The 27,000-nt window shown below is 36.0% G+C and overlaps 1 protein-coding gene and 1 pseudogene across 1 annotated transcript; both read left to right on the top strand.

Moving 5' to 3' along the window:
- LOC149234713 (calreticulin-like) overlaps positions 1–3,351 on the top strand; it is a 56,037-nt pseudogene extending 52,686 nt beyond the window's left edge.
- Positions 3,352–8,087: 4,736 nt separating this feature from the next.
- Positions 8,088–10,130, top strand: LOC149234712 (galactan beta-1,4-galactosyltransferase GALS1-like). The gene is made up of 2 exons (XM_089461234.1): positions 8,088–9,291; positions 9,383–10,130. The coding sequence occupies exons 1-2, from the start codon at positions 8,177–8,179 to the stop codon at positions 9,738–9,740; spliced, it is 1,473 nt and encodes a 490-aa protein (XP_089317360.1). The 5' UTR covers positions 8,088–8,176; the 3' UTR covers positions 9,741–10,130.
- Positions 10,131–27,000: the final 16,870 nt, after the last annotated feature.

Below are 27,000 nucleotides of genomic sequence, written 5' to 3'. Positions count from 1 at the left end.
AATGATGAAAATTAAGCAATTGAGTGCAGGTCGTATGTATCATAGCTGCCTCGATTGCGGGAACAATATTTTGCGTACACTTCTTATTTTGGAGAAAATAAGATTTGAACGTGAAGGAGTGAATTTCTGTTTTATTTTAAATTAAACATATAAAAAAACTCCTCAATACTCACGAACAATATCTATCAGATGCACCTATCTGCCTTTGATACTTTCAGCGGGAGCTCCAGATTTGTCTAGTGTTAAGTAAGAGATGGCGTCCAAGGTATGGGCGAGGGTCTCACAGCACAGAACCATAGCGTTCAGGTCGACTCACCATCCAAATAGATAGCTTTTCTGAATATTTTTGTTTTATATAAAACTAGCAACAAAATTGCATATATATATGTCATGTTTTGGTCTCTGTCTTGTTTGTTTATGTCTGTGTATGGAAGCGCTTCCTTGTGGGCCAGTTAGTCTGTCAAAGCAAGACTATCTGTATCCAAGTCCTTGTCTTCTGAAATATTTGTTTATATGCTTGTATCTAGGTTTATTGCTTACAGGTTTACCATTTCTTCGAAAATATTCACTACACTGTTACGATTTCAGCTCTAGCTGTTGATTTATTCCCAGGGATAATGTTATCTGTGTATGTGTAATTGTACTGGTAATTATATTAGCATAGGATTGTTAAAGAAAACATGCATTGTCAATGTGCAGGTTACTGTCTTAAACTATAGCAATGCAATTGTCGAACTAAACTACGGCAATGCAATTGTCCAACAAAGGCCGGACACTTGAATAGAGGCAACTAATTTACATTCACTTAGATTATATAAATATCTTATATAAAGCATGTTGTCTGTATTAGTGGCCACAGATGATTGAAACTACTTCGATTGGACACTTCACGCGTTTATATGTTACGTGATAACACCTGAAAAATATTTTGAATATCTCATCAAGCATACTATGTTTATTTTTGTTCATATGCTTTAAATAAAAATGAAATGATAATTTACATTTTAAGCCAGGAAATGCTACTTTATAGCCATATTTTTTAATATTTCAAAAGAGAAAATGCTATTTTATAACCATATAACGCCTACGGCAACAAGAGTTTCCCTATCGCTTAAGAAAAGGATACTATACTATACTATGTTTTTGAAAAAATAGAGCATGTTGTATCCGCAAATCCACCTCTAGGTAAAGACCTGAACTCTTCGTGTCTGGAGGAACCCACAAAGTTAAAAAAACATTTTATTTTCGATGATCAAGCAGAAAGTCGATCACTACATGTACATGTATAATTTTAGTAGTTTGTTCTTAACAGCGAGCACCAATGGAAAAGGTTGATTCCAACGAGATCGCAAGAACCTGGATCTGTCTTCGCCGAACTTGTTGCAGCCATATATGAGTTCTTAGCGAAGGCGAAGAAACGAGCTTGGTAAATCGTCTCGTGGCCATATATACGTAAAAGGGTTCATCGAGCAGAATACCCGACGTGTGTCAAATTATCATGTTTTTCCATAGCATAACACATGTGCACATAATTTATTGGCTGCATGTTTTTCTAGAGCATAAGACTTGTGCACATAAATCATTGGGTGCATGCACAGATAGTGTAACATGTCAACCGACTTTAACTTCGTGATTTCTATGCCCAGGTATCGACTTCAGTAAGACCAATGAGTTGTCCGTCGCGTTGCCATTATCGCCTTCACTGTAAGTTGTCGGTCGCATTGCCATTATCGCCATGGTTGTAAGCAACCTAATCTCCTTATCTCCTTACGAACTGTGGTACTCTGAGTTTAGTCAACGTCATTATCATCGAATATGGAAGTAGAGGGCCACAACTCTGCCTTGAGGTTGCTCACAGTTCTCAGCTTATCATGTAGGCCGAGGGCACAACTCTGCCTTCACGTTGCTTGTAGGTCTCAGTTGAAGAGAATTAACTTATTTATGATTCTCTCGGGTCTCAAATGAAAAGTCCTTCTCCCCTAGCTTCCGCAAGATGTATGATGTTGTGGCTGTAACTGAATGTAGGGCCATCTGTTGAGAGGGATTTAGTTTCTGTGCAATTTTAATCCTGTTGTAGCCCATAATTTGGTGATTTTCGAGCCAGAATTGCCCAATTTTGAGGGATTTTCACGACGATTGGACAGAGGCAGTGAGCTCGGTTGAATTCTGATGGAAAATAATGGTGAGCTCCTGCATTATTCTATGAACTTTGATTTTTGTTCAACTTTTCGCGTATATTTTCACTCATTTGAGCTGAAGCATAAGCTTCAGGGTTTCAAGGATTTAGTGGTGCAGCGCATTGAGGCAAGGTGTTAATCTTAGTGTTGCGGATTCAGATTCAAATTCAAATTCAGGATATACATTATTGATACCTTACCTTAGTTTGATGGAACTTGGAATGATGTTGTGTTACTGTGTCATTTTCAGGTTTATGATAAGAATCAAACATGGGGAGAGACAGAATTCAAGTACGGACTTGTATGTTTTCTCCTGGCATGGAATTGACAATCAGGTAGTGTTCTTTTTTTTTGTGGGTCTTCGTGGCTTTTTAATTTTGATTGTTCTGTGAACAGATCAAGAATCCTTGATTCTCATTCAACCACCTGGAATACACAAAGCATACGTGATTCGCCGGGAAATACCACGACGGCCCAGGAAACCTGGTTCAGCCCAACTGCAGGTAGAGATCAAGAATAATTGATTCAATTGATTCGCCTGGAAATAACACGATGCCCGGTAAACCTGGTTCAGCCCAACTGCATTTAGGTTTTTTCCTAGTTTTTTTACTGAAACTATTTAATTTGATTATACTAATGAAATCAACCTTTTCACTATCTTCACATTTTAAAATTGCAATCCGTATTCCTCAAATTTACATTTCCATAAAAATATAAAATTTCCTTTCCAATAAAAACTGTGCTCTCTATTTTCTAATAAATATGCATTCTTCTTATATAAGATTCTGAGTCAATTAAATGGTTCTCCATCTCATCGACAGCAGGAGACGACGATATCTAGAGCGTCTGGATCCACGGCCAGCACGCCTGTGATCTGCAACACAGAAGCAATAAGGGCACAAGGTGAAATTGTTCTGTAAATCAGATATATGAACACAATAAAAACAAAGTGGACTAAAATTGTTCTCCTGTAACTGTTCTAGCTTAGCCTGTAGGATTGCCATATTGTGCACCTGATGTTTGTCGAGATTAAGACCCAGTTTCTATTGATGATCCATATCCAGATTCTGTTGATCCAGCAGTCAATCCAAAAGCAGCAGCTTATCCAGCCCTAAAGTTTGGTTCACACGGTATTATTCCTCAGCCTAGGTCTGTAAGGTCCTTTGATGGATAAGACCTCGGCTAACTATAACCGCATCCAGATTGTCTTATGGTCTATAGGATGGTTGCACTTATATGGTATAGGTTATGCTATTCAGATTCCAATGAAGGACTAGGATCAGACACGAGGGCAATGTTGTGCAGATGTCAAATTACATGCAATGTGACTGTTGGCAGATGTCATATTACATGGGTACGTGGTTGCATTATTAACCTGGTCGCATAGAGGTATAGTCAATAGGCAAGTCATTAAATCATAACATTTAATGCTTTTAGATAATGCTAGCATTAGTTTCCTGATTTGAGAATGCGAAGGAAATGTGAAGGAAATGGCCCATTATATTATATGGTAATAACCTCTGGCCTCGAGAAGAGGCCAAATAAGATGGCCAAAAAAATTTGCGCTATTGAACATTCACTTAAACCTGAAAGCATTGGTTATTGTCGGGCGAAACATTGGTTATGAGTTTTATTGCCTATAATGAACGGTTGAAACTAATGCTAATAGCTTCCATTTCGATTGCTATAGTCCCTGGCCATTGCCAGATAACAGGGACTAATAATATTAAGCAATGATGTATGATCCCCTAAGCTTCACTCGGGGTCGGAGGGGGCCTATAGGGAGCTCACTTATAAGGCAACTAATATAGGGTGTAAGGTGGATCGTGGGCAAGGATAATTTTAGGGGCGAATGTTCGCCCTTTGGCGAAATTAATGGGTTTTAAATTTTTAGTGGGTGAATATTTTGTATCATAGTACATTTTTACAAATCACCTCAAATAGCCCACCTTATTTTAAGGGAGAGGGTAAAAAAGGTAAATTTAGCCCTTGAAATTAGGACTTACAACCTTCCATTCGTCCATTTTCAAGAATAGGTTTTATTTAAGTGAATCCATTCACCCATTTTGAAGAATAGGTTTTATTTAAGTGAATCCTATGGGCCAAATACCATATTTATAAAAGAGGTATGGTAAATTAATAAAAATATAAATAAATGAGAGGTATGGTAAATAAATAAAACATTTTTTATATTTACTCCATAAGTCACCTTATATACATGTAAGGGTGTAAACAAATAAAAATATAAGTAAAGTGGAGGTATGGTAAATAAATAAAACGTCTTTTTATACTTACTCAAAAGGTATGGTAAATAAATAAAAATATAAATAAACTAGATGTATCGTAAATAAATAAAACCTCTTTTTATATTTAGTCCATAACCCTCATTCTATTTATGAAGGCTCAAAAAAGAGGTTTTATTTAAGTGAATCCTATGGGCCAAATACCATATTTGTAAAAGAGGTATGGTAAATTAGTAAAAATATAAATAAACGAGAGGTATGGTAAACAAATAAAACATTTTTTTTATATTTACTCCATAAGTCACCTTATATTTACGAACACTCAAAAAATGGGTTATATTTAGGTGAAACCTATGGCCAAAATACTATGGGACAAATACCATGGACTAGATTGTTATTAATACCATGCAAAAAACTAGTATTAACCTAATATTAGAATTAATAAAAATAAAAATGGCACATGGTATTGACCCATGGTATTCACCAAAATGACACATGGTATTGACCCATGGTATTCACCTGGAATGTAGCCTATTTAAATGGGGGAATTAAACGAGCATGTAGCCTATGCTAAGATTCACTAGGACTTTACAAAGTTTTATTATTTAGTGAAAGACTCGCCAAGATCTTACAAGATTTTATACTTGAGTAAAATATTCGCCATGCCTGGTGAGAGATTCGCCAAAAAATTATATATACATATTATATTATTGATAAAATTGCCTTCCATTTTTCCTATATACCATGGAGATTCGCCCATTTATTATATTTATAAATTTAGAGGGGTTGTTAAAATTTTCCCTGATCGTGGGGCATAATGAAATGAAGGGACGTGGAGTAACGTTGACTGACCTGCAACTCTCTCTTCGGATAACAGATAGTGGCAAGTTCCCCTAGGTGATTGTGGACATTACTTACCAATGGATGAATTAATGTATGAATTTTCATAATCAATAGCCTTTATTTTCTAACTTGGTACATTTTTGGATTATTATTTGAGCAGAAAAAATAAAATAAGTAATAGAGGTAAGGTTTAAAAGTTTTAGATAAATGAATTCTGACGTAATATTTTTAATTATTTAAAAATTTATTGGCATATAAAATTATTTTTAATGGGTTAGGAGTATATTGATTAAAAAATATATTAATAATTTAAAATTTAGTAAATATTTATTATTTTATTTTATGTATTATTAATATATTATTTTAAATATTAATTAGATATTTGTATCATTAAAATATTTTTTTTTATAAAGCTAAGTGTAATTTTAAATGGATTAGTTTAATTTATAGACGAAATAGATTTTATCATTAAAATTTGGCAAAATAATTTCAAGGAAGAATATGATTTTTTGTTATTTAAAATGTACTTTTGAATGCATAATACATACATACTCTGAAAAACTCTTTGGGTCACTCGAATTCTACAGATTAAACAACTTAAACTCATTTTTTTAAAAGTCTCTTGGATTTTGATTAAAATTAACCAGAAAAAATATCGCCAAAAAATATATTTCATCTATAACTACTTTATTTTCGAATTGAAATGTTATTAGAACTTCATTTATAAGGAGAAAGTGTAATTGTTTTAATTTTTACTAGTGTTTTTTTTTTTTTTTAAATATGGAAATATTTTTTAACGTATAGAATCGATTTTGAGCTAAAAAAACCCAAAACATTTAAATTTATGGGAAATCATGCAAAAATCCAAATTCATTGGAAATTATGCCTAAGAAAGGACAAAAATATATGAATGCATAAATGAATTTAAAACTTTGAAAAATGACATATAGTCAAATTAATTTGAATATATGGGTAAGAAAAGATTAAAAAATGCACTACCTTTAAATTATGGGCATTTATAGAATATAATTAAGATGATCTCAATATTGTATTTGTTATTGTATGTGTTGTTTGTAAAGTAAAAAGATGTAAAAGAAATTAAAAATTCTTATCTTTTTTTTACAATAATTATAATTACAAATATAATTGTTAATTATTATTTTATTTTAATTTTATGTAATTTGAGAAAATCAAAATGTTTTATTGATATTTATTATTATTATTTTATTATTCATAGTTAAGAATTTGGTTATAATGTTAAAATTAATTGTCTAGAGAGGCGCTCTCCAGTCCAATATGTGGAAATGTTTTAATGCCTTGTAAATATTTTGACTTGGTCAAAATAAAATTAAAATACAATTTAAAAACAAATAATGATAATGATGAAAAAACATTTTGATTTGGTCAAATTATATAAAACTAAAAATAAAATTAATAATTATAATTATAATTAATAATAAAACTATCCTAGATCTATGTTAACTCTGGATCTATCAAACAAAGTGGCCAAATCTCTTGAGATGCAAATCTTTTTTAGAGTGAAAAGAGATTTGATCCTTATTAGCGCTTGATAGATCTCTAATGATAAATAACTAACTAACTATCATGTACAATTCTCTTCCCTAAAAGAAAAATATTATGAATAACAAAATTACAATATAAAGCAATTAAATTTTAAAAATTGTTTATATGTAATGTCTAGCATCACATCTAATGCCTATTGTAGAGCTATTCTCACATCTAATGCCTAGTGTAGAACGATTCTCAACACAATCACTAAAAATAATTGTATATTAAAAAATTTAATTCTTCTCATCTAAATTTAAAATAAATCTAAATTAATTATATTAATACTATCTTCATATTTATTTTTTATTTTTAAAAATAAAAAACGTTAAAAAAATTAAAATCCAATAAAATATTATTTTAATAATTGAATCTACATATATAGATTCATTAGGCATGGTCACAACAAAATATAAATTCTCTTTTACGATAAGGAAAAGCGTTCCGCAATACCAACAAAAACGATTACTAATCCATAATGAAGCAACCACATTTTCCTGGAAATTATAATGTTACTTTATCGGGTCGAAAAATGAGGGTTGATATCAAAGCCTCCATCAAAGTTTGAATTTTGTGACACGATTTCGTATAAAGGCATTAATAAACCATTAAATTCAGAATCAATAAAGTCAATTTCGAATGGCCCATAAGTTGAGTGGTAGTCAATTTATACAACACCCAGCAGCTTTTGTGTAATATTATCTTTGCACTTGATCATACCTTTGTTTGTTGTATATAATTTTTATATAACGCTTTGGGAAAATAATTTTTATATAATGAAAAAGTATACAAGGTGAGATTGAATTGAGAAAGATCTAACTATGTGACCAAATTCATGGGTATAAATAATGCGCGCTGAGTAATTAACGAGGAAAGTTGAAGTAGGATAATGGTAAATTAAAAGATTTAAGCTTTTAAATTTACAGTAAAACAATGATTTTACAAATGACTTTAAGTGCTGAGAAATCTCTTTTACGTCATGATGTATATATATATATATATATATTCTTAATTGCGTAGCAAATGCCCTCTTCTACTCCATAGTTTGATAAAGTAGGTTAGGAAATTTAGATAATGAAGATTTACAATTTTCTGAAACTTCGTACCGTACTTTGTCAAACTAATTTTTTGAAAACGAAAACAAAAAGAGTTTGGTTTGTACACGATTGGCTTATTCCTGTCATCGGACATGTCTGGCTCCGCTTTAATTCATTGAGGAGGACTCCAGAAAGTCCTTGTGTTGGGGTTTCTGCTATGGGGAAACACAAAGAAAGGAAAGTTCGAGTGCCGCCTCGATTTATTTCAGGTCGCTTGGAGGCCAAAATTCTGACTAGGGCCATTGTGGTCATGGGGATTCTGCTTATAGCAGACCAATTTATGCCATTTGGCCGACACGATTTCTTCTCTTGTAAATTCACAGGAGCAGGAGCATTTCTTCAGGCAGATTCGAAGGCGGGTGCATTCAGTTTCGAATTCAGAGCAACAGAGGTGAAGGAGATGGTCAAGTCCAGTATTATTCATAATTCTAGCATAGCCATATTGAACAGCACCACTAGAAGCACTGAGTTAATTCATGTGGAAGAAGATCCGAACAAGAGGGCGTTTCGCCCATATGGAACTGCTGCATACTTGTTTATCCACATGGGGGCATACAGAGGAGGTCCTGCTACGTTTGCTGTAGTCGGGCTTGCTTCCAAGCCTCTCCATATTTTTGGGAAGCCAAGATTTGAATGCGAATGGATCCCCAAAACTGCGTCATCTGGAAGATCAATAAAGGGCAAGGCCCACAGAATGCTCCCAGACTGGGGCTATGGCCGAGTTTACACAGTCGTGGTTATCAACTGTACTTTTTCTCAGAGTGTGGGCACTGATGGTAGTGGTGGAGAGCTCATTCTTCATGCACTCCATGGCAACAAATTTGGGAAAGCTGAGAGAATCGTTGCTGTCACAGAACAAAAAGGTACCTACAATGCCTCTGTTTACAGTCAGGCTCCCCCATATGATTACGTCTACTGTGGTTCCTCGCTGTACGGTGACCTGAATCCTCAGAGAATGAGAGAGTGGATGGCTTATCATGCCAAATTCTTTGGCCCTAGATCGCACTTTGTTTTTCACGATGCTGGTGGAATCCATTCCCAAGTTAGAAAGGCGTTGGAGCCATGGATTCGAGCAGGTCGTGTGACGTTGCAGGATGTAACAGAGCAGGAACAATATGACGGGTATTACCATAATCAGTTCCTCATTGTGAACGATTGTTTGCACAGGTACAAATTCATGGCGAATTGGACTTTTTTCTTCGATGTAGATGAGTATCTCTATATTCCTCCGCGGAAAACACTGCAATATGTGTTGAATGAGCTCTCTGGCTATACCCAATTCACCATTGAGCAATATTCCATGTCTAACAAGCTCTGCTTGCAGAATAAACTGCACAGCATCTCGGCTAACAGTACTTATTCCAGGTAATAGTCATTATGGTTTCTATTAATCCGAAGAAAAAATTCGAATATGTTTTTGGGGTTTGAAATTCAATGTGATAATTCTGTTGCGCAGGGAATGGGGATTTGAAAAGTTATTATTCAGGGATGTGAAGAGAGGCATAAGGAGAGATCGTAAGTATGCAGTGCAGGCAAGAAATGTGTACGCAACTGGCGTTCACATGTCTGAGAATGTGATGGGGAAAACACAGCACAAGACAGAGGGTTTGATGAGATTCTATCATTATCATGACACCATCACCAGTAGAGGAGAGCCGTGCAGGGAATTTGTGAAATCATCGATGAGAAAGAACGTGAGTTGGGTGGGAGGCATTCCGCATGTATATGATGGCACCATGAAAGCTGTTGCTCAATCCATTAAAAAATTCGAGAGAGACATGATGGGATCCCAGCTCGCATCCATTCAGCAGTGAGCGATTATGTTGGGAAAATTCTGCAAATTGATAAAAGCAAGTGCCATTTATGAAAGACCAAATCATTGCAAGAGCTTTGATTTGATCAGGCCGAAATCCAGAGCTCATCAGACTTAGTGTTTAGTGATCGTACCATTCTTTCTAACTCTTGAGCCTGCATCTATCTCTTGTAAATTTCCATGCTTGTTTACCGCAGGGGCGGGATTCTGCCCTGCCCTGCCCTGCCCTGCCCCGGCATGGTCGATGCATGTAGATTTATGGTACTGTATTCTTTTGTAAAGTATGAATTTCATTTTGAGTGGACTTTGCTGCTCCTCGCCATCATTTGTTCACAGATCACTCTCACCTCACTTTGTAATGTCTTTGACACCACGAGATCCTCGCTTTGAATATGATCGGTTTCATTTCATTTTCTGTTCTACTATCAATAGTATTGCCAGAAATTTTTCGCAAATTGTTATGACATTATATGTTACAAAAGTGGAATTTAAATTTTAAATCAATGTTTTGTTATCTATATCATCATGGGTCATTCTGCTATGTAGTATCTAGTATTTCAGATCAGTCCAGTAACTGACAGTCAAAACTAAATATAAGCACTTGTGACATACTATAAAAGAAAAGCTATCATTGCCTGTAGTATCCACTCAACATGTAAAAAAAAAAGGAAATGAGACAACATATATGCTGTGAGCAGCAGTCAAAAAACCATGTTGATAACCCTTATCCTGGTATTTTCATAGTCCCAACATCATGCCATATTTCTTATGTTGATAACCCTTATCCTGGTATTTTCATAGTCCCAACATCATGCCATATTTCTTATGTTGATAACCCTTATCCTGGTATTTTCATAGTCCCAACATCATGCCATATTTCCTCCATTTTAATGTTCACATGGAGACCGTCCATAACCTCCCGAATGCCCAGTTTGGATAAATTATCCACCTCCATATTGAATTTTCTGCATATGTGATGGATGGAGGATTGAGTTAGGGGGTGCCATAGAGTCTTGATCTGCTATAGCCAGCCATGGAGAGAGGGCTTTTATACAGTGGCTTTTTCCCTATATAATTAATAATCATCTTTGAGTTTCCCTAAATATATAGATAGTATATCTAGGAAATGAATAAATCACAAGAAACCCCATAATGCTATAGCTTCTGCTTTATTGTTGGTGCCAAGCCGCGCCCCGCTCGGCCCAGTAGACATGGTATGACAATTCTGGATTGATGTATAATATAAAGCCACATCCACAATTGCAATTTTGTGATGCACCATCGAAATAACCCGCCAGATATTCAATCACAAGATTTATATGAATGTGATTTGTATTATATTCTTTAACATATATGGAAACTCATCTTTATCTCTCATTTATATTTATTTTATCAATTTTATAAAAAAATTAAAATATATAATTATCCACTCGTCACCCCAACATATTTTTTCACCTAATCGTCTACAACTCTAAAATTCAATTGCGTCATACAACACGAGCATGATTTACCATTTTCGATTCATAAAATAGATTAATCATTCAGCCATGGTTAAAAACTGTTATCCTACAATCCTATCTACATCAATCATATGGACCCTCATGCTTCCATTGGTTTAAAACTTCAACCCTTTGGATTTCAGTAAATAAAATTCACCTTTAGGACACCACCGAGGATATTGAACTCAGCTTTGAGATACTATTGTATTGAATTTTACATTTACAGTTTTACTGGTCAATGCTTTAAATGTTATTTTTTTATTTAAGACTAATCCATGTCAATATAATTTTAATTTATGATTTGAATATGTTTGTATTGTATTTTATATTTACAGTTTTATTGGTCAATGGTTTAAATGTTACTTTTTTATTTAAGTCTAATTCCATGTCAAAATAATTTTAATTTATGATTCGAGTATATTTTGAAAATGTTTTTGTTTAGTAAAGAAATAATTTAATAGCTTAAAATTTAGAGGCATTTTATAAGAATAAAAAATTGTTTTTTATGGATCACTAGTGAGTGTCGTGGTTTTCCTTGAATAATATTGATGAGTCATCCTGCATTTGTTGATAGTGGTTTTCCTTGAATAATGTTGATGACTCATTTTACATTTGCCGATAACAACTAGTGCATTTGAGAATAACAACCAATAATGATTGTCCCACTACTGTTTTGACAACTGAGTTAGGATAGTTTCTCCTACTTTTAAAAAAATAATTAAAAAAAAAAATCAATTTATGAATAAATGTACACAAGTGCATTTGAGGATAACAAGAAGTAATTGTTGTCCCAATGTTGCTTTCACAACTGAGTTATTATAGGTTTTACTACTTTGAAAAAGATAATTAAAAAAAAATCAATTTATGAGTAAGTGTACTTGAAAGAAGGTTTTAAAATATTTAATGAGAACCACTCATTAATAATCAATATATATCCATCTTAACTCTCGAACTACCAAGAATCAAGAATCTAGAGAGATCAAATTTCTTTGTGTATTAAGTAAACCTTTAGGGGTTCAAAGGTTTAGGGCCTCTCCTCCTCTCCGTAAACGGGCAACCATGGATCTCTCATTTTGCACAGATTCCACATTATTCCATCACTAATTGAGCTTCTCCCAAAATAGAGAGATATATAACTTAGAAAAATATATATATTAAATATATTATTTTTATATGCTTATTAATTAAATTTAAATATGAAATTCTCACATATAATGATTATGATTTTGAATCATTATTTTAATTTATGGTCAAAAGTATTTTAATAAATAACTAAATATATATATACCTATGTAATTAATAACATCTTAAAAAAATTAAACTAATGAATTTAAAAGAAACTTATATTAATATGTAATTTTTTTAATATGAAAAAAGTAATACATCACATGAAATTAAAAAATTTCAAACTTAAAAAATTTAACACATATATAAATTGAAAATTTAACACAAATATAAATTGATTATTATAATATTACATTCATATTTATTTTCTATTTTTTTATATAAAAATAAAATTCAATAAAATATTATTTTAATAATTAAATCTCCATATAGAGATTCATGAGGTATGGTCACAACAAAATTTTATTTCGACGACTTCTTAAATTTGATAAGAAAATTATGTTGGAGTACTTTTCAAATTTGATAAATTATATTATATTAATTAAAAATGATTATTAATTGTGTTAATGGGTGTTTTCAAGTTTTATATAGAAGACGTATTTGTAATGTTTTGTTATAATATGTTATCTAAATATTTTGAGCAGGTAAAATAAAAATTAAATTAAATTAAAAAGTGATTTTTTGATTTAGGTTTTGAGAACTCATGATTTTGCTTATAATATTTGTTAAGATGAAATGAAAGCTTAAATTTTTTTATTATAAAATGTAAAATTATTACTTTAAATTCATCTCAACTCTCTAAACTGATCTCTTAATAATCAGTAAATTTGAATTTAAAATCAATTAAACTAGTTTTAAATCTATAATAAAACAACGATATTGCACATTATAAATGTGAGCGATATAAAGTCTTCATCAAAATTTGATTTTTGTGGCACACTACCGAAACTTCTTAATACTCTTTATGGCCATGAGTTGAGTGTTAGTTAATTTATACAACATTTAGCAACTTTTGTTGGGATTAGATAATCTAGCTCCTTGTGTGTTTCATGACATGTGTTTAACCACTTCTCGAGGATCGGTTAACTCTCGTGATGTGTCCGTTTACTAACACTTTTGGCTTTTGGTGTAACGGCAATTGTGATTCCAACAAATAATATCAGAGATAGTGATGCCAACAAGTGGTATCAGCGCCAAAGATCTAGTTAGAATCACACTCGACTTGCGCTCGAGGGAGATTATTGGCTTTTGGATAATCCAACGCTCCCTATGTGTTTCATGACATGTACTTAACCACCTTGGATCCATTAACTCTATTCCAACAACTTTTTAGATATTATCATCTTTACACTTAATCATACTTTTGTTGTATATAATTTTATATAAACTGTGTAAAATATATAAATAAAATGTTAAAGTATAAAAGTTAAGAAGATGAGATTGAATTGCCACATATGCGCACCGAGCAATTAAAGAGCAAAGTTGAAGTAGGATAATGGTAAATTAAAAGATTTAATAAGTTTTATTATATAAATAATTAATAAAAAATTTAAGGATGAAATTTCGGTAAATTTCTTTAATAAGGAAATTCTAAAATGTTTAGCAATAATTTTTTAAATATTTAAAATGTTAATAACTTTATATAATATTTATGTTATATTGATAATTTTGAAGATGAAATAAATGTATACTATAAAATTTGGACAATTAGAAAATAAGAATTAATAATTTTTTAATGTTTTGAAAAGAATAAAAAATTAGGACACTTTAACATTAATTTTTTTCCCACTTTGAGAATTAAGAGATTGAAGACAAGGTGGGCGATGACGATGACTGAGCGGGGTTTCAGTTAAGGTTTCAGGGCGGTATCTCTTTTATCTCCTGGTTAACGGGGTTTCAGTTAAGGTTTCAGGGCGGTATCTCTTTTATCTCCTGGTTAACGTGAGCGGTCGTCCTCTCACGGCGGTCGGCGTATATGTTGGGGTGTTTACGTGCTATCTATGGCTCTATACTGACTGTTTGATGCTTGCCTCACGTGATTGGCATTGTATAACTCTTGGCTGAGCATTTTACGGAGTTTTTTTTAATTGTGCTTTGAGTTTTTTCTGGGTTCCTGGGTCTGGATTTATTGGTATTTGCTAACTTCGCTGGCATGGAGTGGTCCTCATGGTTTATTTCAAATTGCTAAGTGTAATTTCAAATTGAAATGTTATTAGAATCTTATAAAAATATAATTGTTTTACAATTTTTTTTTTTCTTTTTCCGTTTTTTAATTGCACTAATATTTTTTTAGTGGATAAATAGATTTAGAAAAAAAAAACATTCAGAAATTATGAATAAGAAAAGACAAAAATATATGAATACATAAATAGATTTAAAATTTTGAAAAAAAAAACAGACATTCAAATTAATCAAAAAATAAGACTAATAAAAAATAAAAATGCAATACTTTTAAATTATAAGTATTTATATAATATAATTTAGGTGTTCTCAATAATGTATGTGTTGTTTGTAAAGTAGAAAATCTAAAGAATGTGTTGTTTGTAAAGTAGAAAATCTAAAGAAAATGTCAAAAACATTAGGAACATTTTTTTTAAACCATAATTATAATTATAAATATACTTGTTAATTATTAATTATTGTTTTATTTTATTAAAACTTTATGTAATTTGAACAAATCAAAATGTTTTATTGATATTTATTACTATGAATCTTTTATATTTTTATTTTGATTGTTTGATTGAGTTAAAATGTTTACCAGGCATTACAATATCTATATATATTGGGCTAAAGAGCACTCTTCCAAAAAAATACTTTTAACTTTCTATTATTTTTTATTTGAGTCCATGTAGAAATGTTTACTTCGATTTTGAAATGAATTATGGTTTTTGAGCAAGTGATATTGAAAAGCCATGGTATTAATACATGGTATTGTAACAAATCCTATTTACAACTTAATAATATATATGGTAAAATGGGAGTAAATATTCATGATTAAGAATCTTGTTATAACGTTAAAAGTAATTGCCTAGAGAGGCGCTCTCCAACCCAATATGTGGAAATGCTATAATGTAAAATAAAATTAAAAAATAAATAATGATAATAATCAAATATTTTGATTGAGTCAAACTACATAAAACTAAAAATAAAATTTATAATTATAATTATAATTAATAATAAAATCAACCTGGATCCATCTTAACTCTCGATCTATAAAACACCAAAAAAGACCAAATCTCTTGAAATGCAAACCTCTTTTAAAGTCAAAAGAAATTTGATCCCTCTTAATAATTGGTAAATCCCTAATAATAAATAAATAAAATTGCAGTTGTCTATAACGCGACTTTTTGAAAGCTTTTCCGGCGGATTTTTCCGGTCGAAATCCGGCAGGAATTATTGGAATCGCAAGTTTGATAGCTAGTTTCTGCACAATGAAAGCGTCCCAGGGGTTTTTCAGGGTGCTGAATCCAAATATGCAGTTAAAAAACCATTTTAACAGCAAGAAATCAAGATTTGACCTCAATTCTTCCGCCGGATTCCGTCACCGGAATCTTCAAAAAGTCGCATTATAGACAACTCCAATAAAATTCCCCAAAAAAAATATTATCGATAACAAAATTATAATCTAAAAAATAAAATTTAAAAATTATTTATATTTAATATCTAACCTCTAAAATTATATATATAAAAATATAAAATAGTTATATTAATACTACAGAGGGTTTGATGAGATTCTACCATTATCATGACACCATCACGATCATGACACCATCACCAGTAGAGGAGAGCCGTGCAGGGAATTTGTGAAAGCATCGATGAGAAAGAACGTGAGTTGGGTGGGAGCGATTCCGTATGTATCAGATGGCACCATGAAAGCTGTTTCTCCATCCACTAAAAAATTCGAGAGAGACATGATGGGATCCGAGCTCGAATCCATTCTGCAGTGAGGGATAATGTTGGGAAAATTCTGCATTTCGATGAAAGCAAGCACCATTTATGAAAGACCAAATCATTGCAAGAGCTTTGAATTAATCAGGAAATCCAGAGCTCATCAGACCTACTGTTTAGTGATAGCACCATTCTCGTTTTACTCTGTAGTCTGCATCTATCTGTTGTAAATTTCCATGTTTATTTTACAGCAGGAACGAGATTCTGCCCTGCAATGGCCGGGAGGCATGTAGATTTATGGTAATGTTATATATTAAATATCATAAAAATAAGAGTAATAACCTGACACCTTAAGAATGAAAACGAATGAATAAAAAGTCTTTGGGAGGCAACATTTTGTTGTTGTATAATAAATGCATAAGATGAAATTTTCTCTAAAATATTATAATGATTTACTCTTTTAATAGTGGTATGGAAAGAACGGAATCGTCGAATTTTCAGAGACAGATGTTGCCATGAATCAATAATTTGGGACGCAGTCTGCCGATCGATCAAAGAGACGATCTTATCTGAACCCTGGAGTGAAGATGACTGGAAATTAAACTTGGACGAGCAGCGAATACTATCTAAATTGAATATTGACTATACAATGTTATATCCCAACACTGACAGGCGTAATAGGTATCGCATGCAGAGCCCAAATCATTTTCGTTTCCCAGGAGACAGCAGAATTAAGTTGTCCTTCGATGGCGCATCAAAGGGCAATCCTGGGGAAGCAGGATGGGGCGGTATTTTTCGTGATTGTAGAGGGATTTCAAGGTGGGCATATGCAGAATGGGGAGGAGAAATGTCCAATAATGAAGCCGAATTATGGGGGGTCTATCATGGATTGCGAATTGCAGCAAGAAATGGTTATCGAAACCTCGATATTGAAGGTGATTCCCAACTTGTGATTGAAATGTTAAAGAAATTGAGAGGCGGCAAAAGCTGGGACCATGTGGCGAAAAGCTGGAGGACCGCAGCGATAATACAGGACATAGAAGGGCTGATGCGGACGGTTGACTATATTACATTCACCCATGTGTTGAGGCGTGGTAATAGGGCTGCTGATTACTTAGCAAACTGGGCATGTGGAGAGCCGAATAGGGCGATGGACGGTAGTTGGTCAGTATTCCAGGAGGATCCACGGTGGACTGAGTTATCATCCATTTTAAGACAAGATAATGATGAGGCGATCACGCTTGACAGGACTGCTTAGCTGCATACTCATAATGGATTGGGGGGGAAAGGACAGGTTCATTAATGGTAGCACCGGGGATATGAAGAACAATGCCGTCCGAATTCAATTCAGGTGGAGTAAATATACTAAGGCTTTGAACGAGATGATCATTTCAAGAAGGAAAATGGGTCAGGTATCGAGGTGGTGGAGCGGTGGCGTCAGAGGGACAGGGATAGTATCACATCACGATCCAAGACCTGAGACGTGTAATAATGAGCAGGTTTGGGAGTACCCAAGCAGTAAGGAGGAAAGGTGGTCGAGCGGGGTTATAATGTTGCATGCCTGGAGATGGAGCAGTGCGCTAATCTTGCATGCATGTAGAGGGAGAAAGGTCTTATTGCTGCTTGCCTGTAGACAAAGGCTCAATTTGCGAGTGTATAACAGTCAAGCGAGGGGGGGAGGCTTAGCTCATCTGTCTGAGTACAGTATTGCGAAAGTGGGAGAGTTTATTAGAAGGTTCACCAAATTACTGCTAAAAATTATGGCAGTAAACCCAGAACGCGGTGAGGGAAGGCGCACGCGCAGCCAGAGTGTGAGTAAGGAGGCGAAAGGGAAGAATGTGGATGAGGAACCGTCGTATCGCATTTACCTCAACATCCCGGAAGACTCGGATGACTTTGATATCCGGGATTATCTTGCTGAGGAGGAACAGCGACCAACCTCGGGCGGAAAGGTTGGGATATGTAAGCGGAGTCATGCTCCATTGGGTGCCAGGGGAGATACAGAGGAGGATTCGGAAGAATCAGCTGAGGATGAGGACAACCGTCGTGGAAGGAGTCGCGGTCGTCGGGGTCGAGGGAGTGTCAGGAGCAGAGGGAGGCCTGTAGGTAGTGGTTTAGGAGTGGGCTTCATAAATGAACCATAAAATTCAAAAGAATGGAAATTTTAGAGATAAATTGTACAAAAGCACCTTGAATACTTCAATTCTCACAACGTTAAGGGGAAAGTTCATGGCACAATATACTTCAAAACTTCAATTCCCATAGTTTTTGAAAGAAAAACTTCAATTCCCATAGTTTTTAAACGAAAAACTTCAAAATTTCAATTTTCATGACATTTAAAAGTGGTTTTCAAAGCACAACTCCTAAATCTATTTTGTAGGGAATTTTTTCAAGTTAGGGAAATTGAAACCCTAGTTAGGAAATAATTAATCCCTATTTACCCCATAATTAACCCTTAATAAACCATAATTACCACTAATTACTTACTAATTACCTCCAATTAGCCCCTAATTGACCACTAGCTACTCATAAATGACCACTAATTAATACTAATCAACACCTCACAATGATGTAATTTACTTTGAATTACCCATAATTTCCTCTAGTTGATCACTAATATTTTACCCTTAATTACCCTTCACCACATAATTCCCCCTAATTACCTCCAATTAATTGTTAAGTACCACTATTTATATCTCCGTTGAGATTATCTTGGGTAGTTGAAAGTGTTGAAAAGTGTGCAACAAGAAATGCTTGTTGAGAATGCAACAAGATGATGGAGCTTAGTGGCAAGGAATCGCCTTTACTAAGTGGGCCCGCAGGCAAATTATGGCGCAAAGTCTATTTTTGGATCACAGCAGGAGTGATCAGAGTCTATTTTTAGACTGCTAGTCAAAAATAGAAAAGTCAAATATTATTGTCTCATAATAATATTTAGACTATAAACTTTATCTTATCCTCTTGGAGCACTTCAGTTTGAGCTACAGATGTGGCACATGCAGCTGACAAAAGGAAATACGTTTTTCTTATGTGTTAGTTGAGCTATTACATGCAGGACATCAGTTAGAACTCATGTGGTTGAGTTCTGTGGAGTTGGATGAGCAGTTAATGGAGTTGTGTTCAGTTTGACTTAGTTGAACTAGTTGTATTTAGTCTAACTGATCAATAGACTAAGTGATGAGTTGTGTGAATTAGTTATTAATTAATTCACTAATTATTAACTCATAATGCAAATGAAGAATACATCAGTTAACTCAGTGCATGTACAGTTCAATGGAGACAGGTGTTAGAGGTTGAGATTGCTATCATTTGTGCATGAGATTGTGCACATGCATGGGATTGAGTTATGCCAATGATCTCTGCATAGTGTGGGCCAATACCAAGTGAAATATAGCTTGTGCTCATGTCATTCCCAGTGTGGGTGATTATCTTGAGGTAAAAACGAGTTTGGTTCAGCCATTCTCATTCATTCTCGGCAGGTATTGTGCAGTGGAGGCAGGCAAAGCAGCGGGGGAGATTTGGAGATCAGATCTGAGCTGTATTGTATGTAACAGGTGGAGATAGTACTGAGTACTTGTGAGGAGTATTGTACTATGTTTGTTACATGTTCTCAATCAATATAATATACAGATAGTTGGGGTTTTTAGCGAGATGCTTTCCTCGGGAAAATACTGTGTTGATATGTGTGATTGATGCTTCTATGTGCGCATGTTATTGTTTCTGCTTCTGTAAATTGATGATCAACATAGAGGAGGTTATGTATTATGCATGTATTCTGCAATAGTGTATAATCGGGATAATCTCTGTGAATATGTGTCATATTATTCAAAATTTCTACATGGTATCAGAGCTGGTTGATTTGTAGAAAAAGTTCTACAGGATATCAAAGCGAGGATTGATCATCGGATCTATTATTCAGAAAGTGTTTACATTTTATTTCTTCAGGCAGAGTCTGTAATCGGGCCAGGTAGCTTCTAGATTCATCCTTCTTTTGGAAGGTGAGATATCCGGTGAATGCCCATACAGTCGATCTCTGTACAAGAAATACTTTGTTCTCACGAATTTTAGATCAGAAGCAGTTGAGTTTTGAGCTGGTGGAATGGCGCTCAAGGATAAACTCAGAAACATGTAAGTGTGAGAATGGAGACAGTATGCCCCAGTATCTCACGAAGTTCACCCAATGCCAGGATGAGCTGGGAAGTGTGGGGGTGACTATCAATGATGAGGACTTGGTGAGCTTGGCTCTCCTTGCTCTTCCGAAGAGTTGGCATTCCTATCAGGACTTTGTTAATGGTCGGGAGAAATTGCCAGGATGGGAGAGACTTTGGTCGGATCTTGTGCAAGAGGAGATTAGACGGCGCACCAGAGACAGTTCTTCATATATGCATGATGAGGAGAACTGTGCCTTAGCGAGTAAGGCGAAGAAGGGGAAGGGGAAGGTTTCTCTTTCTGAATCCAGTTCTTCCAATGATGTGAAGAAGGTTGACAAGTCGAAGGTGAGATGCTTTCGTTGTTATGAGTTGGTCCATTATGCTACTAATTGCCCAAAGAAGAAGTCCAAGAAGGGATCCGGGGAAGGATCTGAAGGTGAGGCAGCCTCACTTGCTTCATAGTTTGAGTTGGACTTCACACTCTTCGCATGCATGGTTTCATCCATGGTGGGAAGTGGTTGGTTTCTTGACAGTGGAGCTTCTTTCCACATGACCGGTGACAAAAGTTTGTTCAGTACTTTGGAGGAGAAAGATCTCCAGATACTCATAGGGATGGGTAATGATGAGAAGTATAGTGTCTTAGGTGTAGGCACGATTATTTTTCAGAGAGAACATGGAGCTCGCTTTACCTTGACCGATGTCAAGTATGTACCAGGACTGAAGAGAAACTTGGTGTCGATCGCGATGCTGGAAGACAGAGGCTATGATGTAGTCTTCAGTAAGGGAAAGGTTTTCCTTAGACACATCATCACTAGACAGGTGAAGCAGATTGGTTCACGGGTCAAGAACCTGTATGCTCTTGAGGTTCAAGATGCATGAAAAGCCTTGAGCAGCGAGGAAACTGATGGAGACTTGGTGGTTGAGAGGGAGCGTATATTACCTCTCAACATGCAGAGCCAGAAGAAGTCTCAAACGATTGTGGAGGAGCCACGATTGGTGCAACAGCTTCAGGAGGTTGTGGAGCAGCCACAACAAGGGAAGCTGAGAGGAGATCAAGTAGAGACATCTACTCATGCAGAGACCTCTAGTAGGGGGAAACTTCGAGCCAGGTGGGCTGAGGGATCGCATGCAGCCATACCTCCAGGTAGGAGGTGGGGTGATGTGGATTGATCGTCCCAAGGAGGAGGGGCGGGATCCTTGAGGTACCCAACCTCTTGGATGAGACCTTGCTACGGGAGCCCCGATGTGGACTGGCAGGAACTGATTAATTGGGTAGAGACAGATGCGGATGGAGCGGCAGAGAGAGTGACAGTGCAAGGAATCCCAGGACAGCGCATAGCATGCAGGCTGCAGCAATGCGAGAGGCACAAGTGTTTTGCACAGTGCTAGGTGGCACAGAGAGGTGTGCAATGGTGCGAGATGCATGAAGATGTTGCAGTAGCGCAGATGTCAGAGAGGGAGCACTTGTCAGTAGCAGGTAGAGCTTCAACATCAGAGTATGTTCCTAGCCCAACAGAGTGGTCAGTTGGGAGTGTTTTTGTTCTAAGTGTTGTTGGAGCAAAGTGGACCGGTCAGATGTGTTGCATGCAGAACATTCCAGAATTACAGGATCTGGTTTGAGAGGAAGCCTTTCTTGTTGAGAGGGAGTGTTGAAAAGTGTGCAACAAGAAATGCTTATTGAGAATGCAACAAGATGATGGAGCTTAGTGGAAAGGAGTCGCCTTCACTAAGTGGGCCCGCAGGCAAATTATGGCGCAAAGTCTATTTTTGGATCACAGCAGGAGTGATCACAGCAGGAGTCATCAGAGTCTATTTTTAGACTACTAGTCAAAAATAGAAAAATCAAATATTATTGTCTCATAATAATATTTAGACTATAAATTTTATCTTATCCCCTTGGAGCACTTCAGTTTGAGCTACAGATGTGGCACATGCAGCTGACAGAAGGAAATACGCTTTTCTTATGAGTTAGTTGAGCTATTGCATGCAGGACATCAGTTAGAACTCATGTGGTTGAGTTCTGTGGAGTTGGATGAGCAGTTAATGGAGTTGTGTTCAGTTTGACTTAGTTGAACTAGTTGTATTTAGTCTAACTGATCAATAGACTAAGTGATGAGTTGTGTGAATTAGTTATTAATTAATTCACTAATTATTAACTCATAATGCAACTGAAGAATACATCATTTAACTCAGTGCATGTATAGTTCAGTGGAGACAGGTGTTAGAGGTTGAGATTGCTATCAGTTGTGCATGAGATTGTGCACATGCATGGGATTGAGTTATGCCAATGATCTATGCATAGTGTGGGCCAATACCAAGTGAAATATAGCTTGTGCTCACGTGATTCCCAGTGTGGGTGATTATCTTGAGGTAAAAACGAGTTTGGTTCAGCCATTCTCATTCATTCTCAACAGGTATTGTGCAGTGGAGGCAGGCAAAGCAGCGGGGGAGATTTGGAGATCAGATCTGAGCTGTATTGTGTGTAATAGGTGGAGATAGTACTGAGTACTTGTGAAGAGTATTGTACTATGTTTGTTACATGTTCTCAATCAATATAATATACAGATAGTTGGGGTTTTTAGCGAGATGCTTTCCTCGGGAAAATACTGTGTTGATATGTGTGATTGATGCTTCTATGTGTGCATGTTATTGTTTCTGCTTCTGTAAATTGATGATCAACGTAGAGGAGGTTATGTATTATGCATGTATTCTGCAATAGTGTATAATCGGGATAATCTCTGTGAATATGTGTCATATTATTCAAAATTTCTACAGAAAGGAGTGATTATTATCCTCCTCACCCAAGACCTTTGTTGTAATGGCTTGAGCCTTGTTGCATCCCTCAAAGACTAAAACATGTATATTCCTCATATGGAATATAAAGATATTTCTCATGAAAAATAAATTGTCTCTAAATGATTCCAGTTACCCCTAATTAACCATTCATTATGCCTAAATAATCGCAAATGACTAATTAACCCCTTATTACCCTTAATTATCCACCACTGACCCTCAATTACCATTAACTACCTTTGATTACCCCATAATTCACATTTAGCTACCCATACTTAAACTCTAATTACCCTATAATTGACCCTTAGTTACCACTACTTAAACTCTAATTAACCCATAATTGACTCTTGGTTAACCCTACTTAAACTCTAATTACTCCATAATCAACCCCTTATTATGGTTACCAACTACGTCTAAATGGCCGCTTATTACCCAAAATTGACAACTAACTAGATATTGATAAATATCTCCCAAAATCCTTTTGTCCGATCCCTTCCTAGTAAATATTTCTAACAAAAATAACTTCTATTTTTAATAGATAACCCTTATTTTTAATAAATACCCCTTTTTACAGCTCCATAATACCTATAATTCCCCCATAAACCACATCTCCCCACCCGAATACCTATAATATATTGACTTTATTTTACACAATTTGAAACTCCCCTTTATGAATGAATGTGATAAGATATTTGTCAACAAGTTCAAGCCCACATGACTTTAATTAACCCTAATCAACCCTTAACTCTTGTTGACAGTGCTGGACCCGCCAACATGTCAGGGGATCTCTCTGGTAAGAAGTCCCAACTATACTTCAGACCATTTGGAGTGGGAGTCTCTGTAGTGGGTAGTACGGTATCGCCTTGATTGCGGTTGTGCGTAGAGGTAAGTAAGATGTCCTTGTTGGAAGCAAGGGTGTGACCTTGTAGCAAGTCAGGGAAGGTGCATGAAAGGCTCTAACACACGAAAGGGGAGAAGAGTGTGCCTCTTAAAATCCTGTGATAACATGCATCTTGAAAGGGAACACACGAGCTGAAAGACATCATGAGATGGAAAGAAGAATAGTCGACAATCCAAAGTGATGAGTTATACCAACAACACGCTTTGATAATATTCATACAAACAAATACAGAATAGTCCATACATACATGCGTAAATTACAACTATATAATCGTTCGAGTAACCAGAATAGTCGAACTACAACAAAAATAAATGCATGAAATGTGTTGGTTCTATTATATTAAAAGAGTGAAAGATCCATTCATACATACAACCATGACAACCACTAGCCCCAATAGTGGAACGTTATAGTCGTTGCCGCCTTCTCCTCCAAAGAGATGTACTCACTCTGCACTATGGAGAAGCCAAGGCTCGTTACAATATACTCCAAGCTTTCTCTAAGTTATACCTATTAGAAACTTGGCTCCCAAAAGCCTATACAATGAGTTATAAGGTTCTATATATAACAAAGGGTGGGGTGACCCTTTACATTCCCCTTTGTGACTCTTCAACTTACACATGACTATTTACATTCTACTATTGACACTTGGTCTTTCACTTTGTAACATGTTTACAATACAATCTGCACATGTACCCATGCGAGACAAAAATGGGCTTGAGTTAGCCATACAAGACATCATTAAGACTCAGACAGCTGTGGGAAGATTAACTCGTCGACATCCTCTTGGTGATCGATGGTGGCGAACTGATGCCAAGCTTGGTAGTCTGCTATGGTGTCCACGTAGTCCATGGTGACATCCTTCTGAAAGCGAACTCTTACCTCCGTTGCATCCAGGTACACTGATTTAGCACATTTTTCCAACTCCTCATATAGCATTCACATCATGATCTTGAGTGCAGCCAGACCAGTGACATACTGGTGCATAGTGTCTGCGCTCATCTGCAAATCTGCATTGATGGCTATGCACATCAGCTGCTCGAAGTGCATGTCTAGCTCCAGTCGAACTCGATTCTTTGCTTTTGCCTCGGTGAGTGTGCCAATGGATGGGATAGCATGCGCGTGCATAATGACATTCATGCTCCTAAAGACTCGTGCATGTGAAGCCTATAAGCTGGTGATGAGTTGTGGGAGTTCCTCATAGTTCCAGATTTGACTTCGGATGCATGCCTTTAACTCCACTGCCTTTGGCTTCATCATATTTGGCAAGTACAATGGGGATCCCTTGTACCTCATTGTCCATATCTGCATGTGATCAACAGCAGTGTGTATGTCTATCAAGATGTGTGCTCTCCTAGCACAGCGTTGCTGCCAACCATTAAGATGTACAACTAACTTATGCATAGTGAAGAACCTGAAGTACAACTTCCGCATGATTGTCTTGAGAGACGATACTTCATCAATTATTTCTTTCTTCAGCTTTGCTTTGGCGGATGTTGTAGATTGCTCTTTTTCCTACTTGCCCACTTGAAACTCCTTAGCCATGCGCTCATTCTCAGCTATCAAGAATCTCACACTTGAGCTGGTGGCTTCGAAATATGCCTTTGTAGCATCGGCCAGTGTAGCTATATGTTTGCGCACATCAGACACAATCACTCATTCTTGAAAATGCACAGGAGATGCATGGACATCCGGAGTGGGCACTCTGCGTGACTGCACAACTCTGTGTTGTGACTTGTCAAAGGATATGTTGTGCACATCTGCTTCCAGATTGTCCTCAAGGATTTCATTGTCTCCTTGATCACTTGGGACTTTCTCTACTCCCAGATCTGGTGAAGTCAGTGGAGTGACCTCTGGGTCCTTGGGCATGAGTTTTGTATCCTGATCTTGCTATAGCTAAACCCCATCCGTGTCCATCTACTCCAAAATTTGTTCAATCTCCTTAGCAAAGTCTTGCTCCTGCAACTACTCACCCTATTTTCTATCTAACATTTGTTATGATGATTCAATGACCTGTATTTGTGTAGTTTAATCAATGTGTGCACACTGTGCTTCCTGATGTTCCCATTCCTTCTATTCTTCCTTCTCCCTTCTTCTCAACACTTATTCTTCCCTTAGTTTTTGCTTCACCTCCTCCAACTTCTTCTCTACCTCCTCCAGATTCTACTTCTCCCTCTGTCTTTGCACAATCCTTCTGTTGCATTGTCGCTTCTTTACCCCAGTCACCAAAGTTGCTCTCAATACAAGTGGATCTTCCTTGAACTTGCAGCTTTTCTCTACCTCTACTCTATCGGAAACCTTCCTCTTGCCTTTGTCGTGCATAGGTCTGCTGCCCTCTGATGTTGATGATGTTGCTACTCTCTGAGATGTTGTTGCCTTGTGCACTGCTAACCATTATATAGGCACTTTGATTGGTTCATTGAGCCTTTAGGAGTTGTAGCAGTATCTCCATGGGTCTTCCTTAGGCCACTGACACACCTCGTGGATCCAAGGATGATATAATCTCGCACAGTGGTCCTCCACTAAGTGATGTGGGTCATATGGATTGAAACTTCTGTTGTCGAAGGTGAATCTCTTGAATTCCTTTGTCTCGGCCTCAGCATGCTTGAGACTTTGGATCGCATACAACCCGATCTGCAAAGGAAGAGCGGGCCAAGGTGCCTTCTTCTTCCTATGCAGTCTCCTTAACAACCCTGTTGAGATGTGGTATGCAACCTCTTGCATGACTAGCTTGTACATGGCAAACTTGGGTAACACATGCAGAGCCTTCTTCGCATTATACATCTGGATGAAGGTGCCAAGGGATGAGGCATACCAGTATTCTATGTTAACCAATGCCTCCATTTCTACATGTGACATGTAAGGAGGATCCTGCTCAAAGATCATCTTGTACACCGGCGTGACGAA

Source organism: Pinus tabuliformis, chromosome 8, assembly GCF_031772625.1.
Source record: "Pinus tabuliformis cultivar Carrire ecotype Pingquan chromosome 8, CPIR1, whole genome shotgun sequence".
Taxonomy (NCBI): Eukaryota; Viridiplantae; Streptophyta; class Pinopsida; order Pinales; family Pinaceae; genus Pinus; species Pinus tabuliformis.
This window is presented reverse-complemented; position numbering and strand designations above follow the sequence as displayed.

What these genes read in the sequence shown, in the direction of transcription:
- LOC149234712 (XM_089461234.1), top strand. Translation starts at nt 8,177, where the DNA reads ATGGGGATTCTGCTTATAGCAGACCAATTTATGCCATTTGGCCGACAC. An exon ending in GCTAACAGTACTTATTCCAG is followed by an intron (nt 9,292 to 9,382) that starts GTAATAGTCATT and finishes TCTGTTGCGCAG; the next exon opens with GGAATGGGGATTTGAAAAGT.